The sequence below is a fragment of the Echinops telfairi genome, unplaced genomic scaffold (assembly GCF_000313985.2).
Source record: "Echinops telfairi isolate 266 unplaced genomic scaffold, ASM31398v2 ScPeMD7_3533;HRSCAF=4204_0, whole genome shotgun sequence".
Taxonomy (NCBI): Eukaryota; Metazoa; Chordata; class Mammalia; order Afrosoricida; family Tenrecidae; genus Echinops; species Echinops telfairi.
The window spans coordinates 99,021,175-99,027,245 of NW_022107431.1; the positions used below are offsets into that span (position 1 = coordinate 99,021,175).

At 40.5% G+C, this 6,071-nt stretch overlaps 1 protein-coding gene across 1 annotated transcript in view; it reads left to right on the forward strand.

Annotated features, from left to right (window-relative positions):
* The window catches only part of IMPG1 (interphotoreceptor matrix proteoglycan 1), a 167,280-nt gene that overhangs the window by 72,352 nt on the left and 88,857 nt on the right, over positions 1–6,071 (forward strand). The window contains exon 8 of the mRNA XM_045294325.1: positions 5,226–5,284. Within this exon, the coding sequence (XP_045150260.1) occupies positions 5,226–5,284 (59 nt within the window). The remainder of the gene's footprint in view (positions 1–5,225; positions 5,285–6,071) is intronic.

A 6,071-nucleotide genomic window follows, 5' to 3' on the forward strand; every position in this document is an offset into this window, starting at 1 on the left:
AAAATGATTTTCTTTTTAAAATCCTGCCATAAGATGTCACAGAAGCAAGATTTTAAACCCAGATCAATTCAAATATCTCATTATTACTCAAATCTAAGCTACCTTCTTCACTGCAGTTAGTATACGTTCAAGGAATAAAAATTATTTTTTTAAACTTTGCACAAGAAACTGTACTTTAAAAGATAGTCTTTCTAGGGGATAAAATTCTATGATACACTCCAGGGCCCAGTCTAAGTGATTTAGAGATTATCTACATCGCTGCTCCACTTGTTGGCATGGCTAATGTGGATTTGGCAATAATTATAAGTACAGTAATAATATGATGTCTGCTGATGAGTTTAGAGACTGAAAGATGCCTTCAACATTATTTAAAACAATGTCTTCTAAGTTCTAAGATTTGGGTAGTTCTTTACTCCGTACAGGGAGGGAGATAAAGATGAATAATTGAGAAATGGTCCCTGCACTCAAGAAACATTATCTCAATGAGAGAAACTGCCATACACTCACACACTACTGTATGGGATGTATTGTAGTAGCACCTTATAAATAGCCATGAGACACTGTGAGAAATCATCTCAGAAGATAAGCCCCTCGGGTCAGAAGACATTCAAAACATGACTGAGATCAAGAGCTGCCTTCTAAAAGGAGAGTTGGCCCTAACGACATAAAGTAAAGCCTTCAGGGGTAAAAGTTTGGGGCCCTTCATTTGCTGATGTAACACAGCCAAACGAGAACACCAGCTATAAATATATATGACTAATGTACAAAGTATGAATCTAGGGAAATTGGAAGTTGTCAATAATGGAACATATCAAGATCATTACCCCCAGGCATCAGTAAGCTGAAATGGACCGGTTTGGGCCATGTAATCAGGCAGTCGTAGAGCTTACTATGCTGGGAATGATAGAATGAAGAAGAATGGTATTGCACTGATCATCAGAAAGGGCATTTTGAGATCTTGAAGTACAATGCGGTCTGTGATAGGGTAATATCTATCCATATACAAGGAAATGTAGTCAATACAACTATTCAAATTTATACACCAACCAAAAAAAGCCAGTGGTGCAGAAACTGAAAATTTTTACCAACATCTTCAGTCTGAAATTGATTTTTTTTAAATAAGTCAAGATGCATTGATAACTATGGACAGTTGGGATGCAGAAGTTGGAAACAAAGCAGAAAGAACAGTATGGTCTTGGTGTTAGAAACAAAGTTGGAGATAGTATGAAAGAATTTTGCAAAACCAATGACTTCATCACAAATACTTTTTTCAAACACAAATGGCAAGTATACACATGGACTTCTCTACATGGAATACACAGAAATCAAACTGACTACATCTGTGGAAAGAGAATATGGAGAAGCTTAATATCAGGAGCTAAAACCAATCCAGAGACTGACTGTGGAACAGACCATCAATTGCTCATATGTGAGCTCAAGTTGATGCTGAAGAAAATCAAAACAAGTCCACAAGAGTGAAATATAACCTTGAGTCTATCCCACCTGAATTTCTAGAATAGCTCAAGAACAGATTTGACACATTGACACGAATGAGAGAATATTGGATGTGCTATGGGAGGGCATCATACATGAAGGGTCATTAAATCAAAGGGTCATTAAAAAGCAGGAAAGAAAGAAAAGATCAAAGTGGATGTCAGAAGAGACTCTCAAACTTTTGATCATAGAGTAGCTGAGACAAAGGTAAGAAACTGATGTCAAAGGGCTGACTGAAAATTACAAAGGGCTGCTCAAGAAGAGCAAGGTAAAATATTATAATGAAAGGTGGAAAGACCTACAGCTAGAAAACTCAGAAAGGAAGAACATGCTCAGCATATTTTAAACTGAAAAACTGAAAGGAAAAAAATCAAGTTTCAAGATGCAGTATTGAGAGATTCTACAGGCAAAATAGTGGATGATGCAGAAAGCATCAAAGGAAGATGAGGAAAATACACAAAGTCACTCTGCCTGAAAGAACTAGTTGACATTCAATCATTTCAAAAGGTAGAATATGATCAAAAATGAATGGTACAGAAGGAACAAGTCCAAGTTTCACGGAACGCATTGGCCAAAAACAAGGTTAGAGTAATTGATGAAATATCAATTAAAATGTTCCATCAAGCTAATGAAGCATTGGAAGCACTCACTCATCTAAACTAAGAAACTTGGAAGACTGACAGGGAGCTGTCAGAGGCTCAGGCCAGATTCAGAAGAGGACACGGAACACCGCTGATGTCAGAAGGATCCTGGTTGAAAGCAGAGAATACCGAAAAAACGTGTTTGCATTTCATTGATTATGCAAAGGCATTCAACTGTGTGGATAACAACGAGCTATGAATAACCTTGAGGAGCATGGGAATTCCAGAACAGTTAATTGTGCTCATTCAGAAACCGTACATGATCAAGAGTTGGTTGTACAAATAAAACAAGGAAATACTGCATGGTTTAAAATCAAGAAGAGTGTGCATCAGGGCTGTATTCTCTCGCGGCGGTTCCATCTGTATGCAGAGCAGATCATCAGAAGCTGGGTTACATGAAGAAGAATTCAGTATCAGGATGTAAGCTTATTAACAACTTGTGACATGCAGATGACACAACCTTGCCAGCCACTTGTTGATGAGATCAAGGATTGCAGTCTTCAGTCTGGATTACAACGCTAAAGAAAACTAAAATTCTCACAACTGGGCAGATGAGTCACATCACGATAAGCAGAGGGAAAAAATAAATGAAGTTGTCAATGATTTGTTCCTGCTTGGAGCCCCCACCAGTACTCATGGGAGCAGCAGTCAAGAACTCAAAGGATGCATTTCATTAAGTAAATCTGCTGCCCAAGACCTCTTAAGAATATTGAAGCACAAGGATGTTACTTTGAGGACTAAGTGTACCTCAACCAAGCCATGTATGCGTGTAAAAGTTGGACATTGAAACAGGAAGCGTGAAGAGGAATTGTTGCATTTGAATTATGATGCTGGCAAAGAATACTGAATGTGCTATGGACTGCCAAAGAACAAACAAATCTGTCTTGGAAGACGGAGTCAGAATACTCCTTAGAAGCAAGGATGGTGAAGGTTCCTTTCACCACATCTCACATATTTAGGACATGTAACCAGGAGAGACATGTCCCTAAAAAAATGCATCATGCTTGGTAAAGTGGAGGGCCAATGTCAAAGAAGACGATCTCCAACAAGATGGATTGACACTGACTGCAACACTGGGCTCAAACATAAGAATTGTGAGGATGGTACAGGACTGGGCAGTGTTCTCTTGTGCCATCCATATAGTTTCCCTGCGTAGGAACTGCCTTGCCAGCACCTAACACCACCACCATTGTAGTAAGTACTTAGAGTGGCTAGGAGAAGAAGTGACCAAAGCAACCTTCGGAGTTACGCGAATAACGTTTAGTAGAGAAGAGGTTCATAAAGGCTTTGAAGGTGGTGGTAAGTCCCTGAGCTGAAGGTACAAGAGAGATCTTGGGCTAAGGGGAAGGCTGTACAGAGACGTAGGAATGAAGAGGCGGATGCTGTATTTGTGAGGTTCCAGGGGCTGTTTCAAGTGATTCGAGAGGCCAACAGGGAAGAAAAGGTCATATGTGACCTTCATATGGCAAAGTATTTTGGGGTGGGATCAAACCATGGAGGGTCTCAAATGCCCTTCTAAAGATTTTCATCACATTCAAGAGGCAGTGTTCTTCAGGGAGTAGCTTGGGTTAGCAAATGTTAGATAAACCTGGTAAGATTTAAATTGTGTTCCAGAAACCTGTCTTGGTATCTTCTCTCTCTCACCACCAAGTCAATGTTGACTCATAGCGGCTCCCCTGTGGATTTCCAAGACTGTAACTGTTTACAGGAGTAGAAAGCCCAGATTTTCTCCCACGGAGCTGCTGCTGCTTGTGAACTTCTGACCAAGCGGTTCATAGACCAACACATAACCACCACACCACCAGGGCTGCTGCCCTTGGGACCTCAACCCCTGTATCTGTAGATGTGATCTCTTTTAGAATCAGGTCTTCCTTGCTTTGTTAATGAGGCCATGTCAGTGTAGGGTGTGTCTTAAACCTAATGACTTTGGAGACATAAAAAAAGGCATATAAGTTTCATGTTTTTCAGTTTATGAGATCCAAGATAGGTAAGTCTATGGAGACGGTAATTAGACTAATCATCCCTTGGGTGTATGGCAGGGGAGGCTGTGAAGAAAGGGGAGCTAAGAATGATGAATACAAGAATGAAGAAAATGTTCTAAAATTGATTGCGGTGATGAGTGTACAGCTCTTCTTGATGTGACTGAATTATTGAATGGTATGATATGTGAATTATATGGCAATAAACTGTTTTTTATAGGCATATTATTTGTAGAGAGGAGCACGTAAGCACAAATGGGTACGAGAGAGATCCCATGTGACCAGGAGCCTAAACCAGGATGTCAGTGTCCTAAGTCTAGCACCTAGCCTCCTGAACTGTGGAAAACTATATTCTGTTCCTTAGAGTCACCCACTTGTGTTATTTCTGCTACAGCAGCACCAGCTACCGAAGACAAGCCCTCCTACTAAAACTCACCCTCCAACCTCACTCCCATCAAGTCTATTCCAACTCAGTGCAACCCTAAAGGAGAGGCTTAAACGGCCCCGTGGGTATTAGAGATGGTAACTCTTCACATGACTAGAGAGTGTCATCCTTGCCCCTCAAAGCCCCTGATGATTTTGAACTTCTGCCCATACAGCTAGCAGACCAACGTGTAACCCACTACAGCCCCAGCACGCCCTAATACCTCATTAACAAGACCCAATTAATTCAGAAAATCTGTTGTATGACCACATCACTCTAGCAACAAATCTAACCTATTAAATTAGAATCTGCCTTCATCATATTATTTAAGCATAGCTTCCATTTTTCATTCTATTCCATTCAGAATATATTCAATTCAGTGTGTACAAATGAATAGCTTCTCACCAAAAATTTCCTCCAAAGAACATCCTAAAGTTATTTCTTTTTTTAAATTTTTGTAAAGTAACCAATAAATCAGGTCAAAGCTACTCAACTACAACTTCCTTTAAGAATACCAAACAATCCTCAAAGACCTGAGAGTCAAGGAGCTTGCCCCGTGGTTGCTTTCAGTCTCCATCTTCGTCCCGCCCCACCCCTAACTTCTCAAAGTGTTTAGGCTTTGAGAGTTTCATAAGCTCTGACCCACCAGCACCAAAGGGAATTTCATAAATGTCATTTTCTCTACAGATACAGAAGATACTTAAGAAACTTCCAGGATTCAAAGAAATCCATGTGTTGGGATTTAGGTAAGTAAAAGTCTGCCTCTTCTGAATTTTTCAATTATTTTCTCCCTATCTTCTTTACAAGCAGTACCAAGGGGAATCTAAGGACCCTTCTCCCACGACTGTTTAGCTATGCCAAGTCCTGGAGACTGAGCACGGCTCAGATCAAGGAATTGTCTGATTAGAACATGACTCTGGGTGGTTGTTAAGGAGTTACACTGGTGCTGCTTGTCTTTCCTTCTCGGAGTGTGAGAAACACTGTCTTCTGCTGCGTGCTCATCTGCTAGCCTTTGGCAAGGTTGTTATTAATGAGCCTCTTAGGAAAATACCTCAGTAGAGACAGAGCAATTAGTTACCTCAGTAGCTGAGCTCCTGGTTTCCTAATGACTGCAACTACCCTCATCATTTAAGCCAACCACACTACTGGAAGGAGGTTTCAAGACTGGAATGTACATATGTAAATATATTTATATAAGAGTGCAGGGAAACAGATCTACGTGCATATATTTATAGGTTTAGTATTAAGGCAGCAGATGGACATTGGGCCTCCACTCAGGCACTTTCTCAATGTGGTGAAGAAAGCTGATGGTGCCCAGTTATCGAAAGACATAGTGTCTGCAGTTTTAAAGGCATGAAGATAAGCAATCGGCCACCTAGCTGAGAAGCATCAAAGCCCACATGGAAAAAGCACACCAGTCTGTCTGACCACAAGGTGTAGAAGGGACCAGTTATCAGACATCAAAAAACTAAACATCATATCAGTGGGTGCCCACCTTCCTGATACGATCACTGAAGACAAATGTGTGCATCA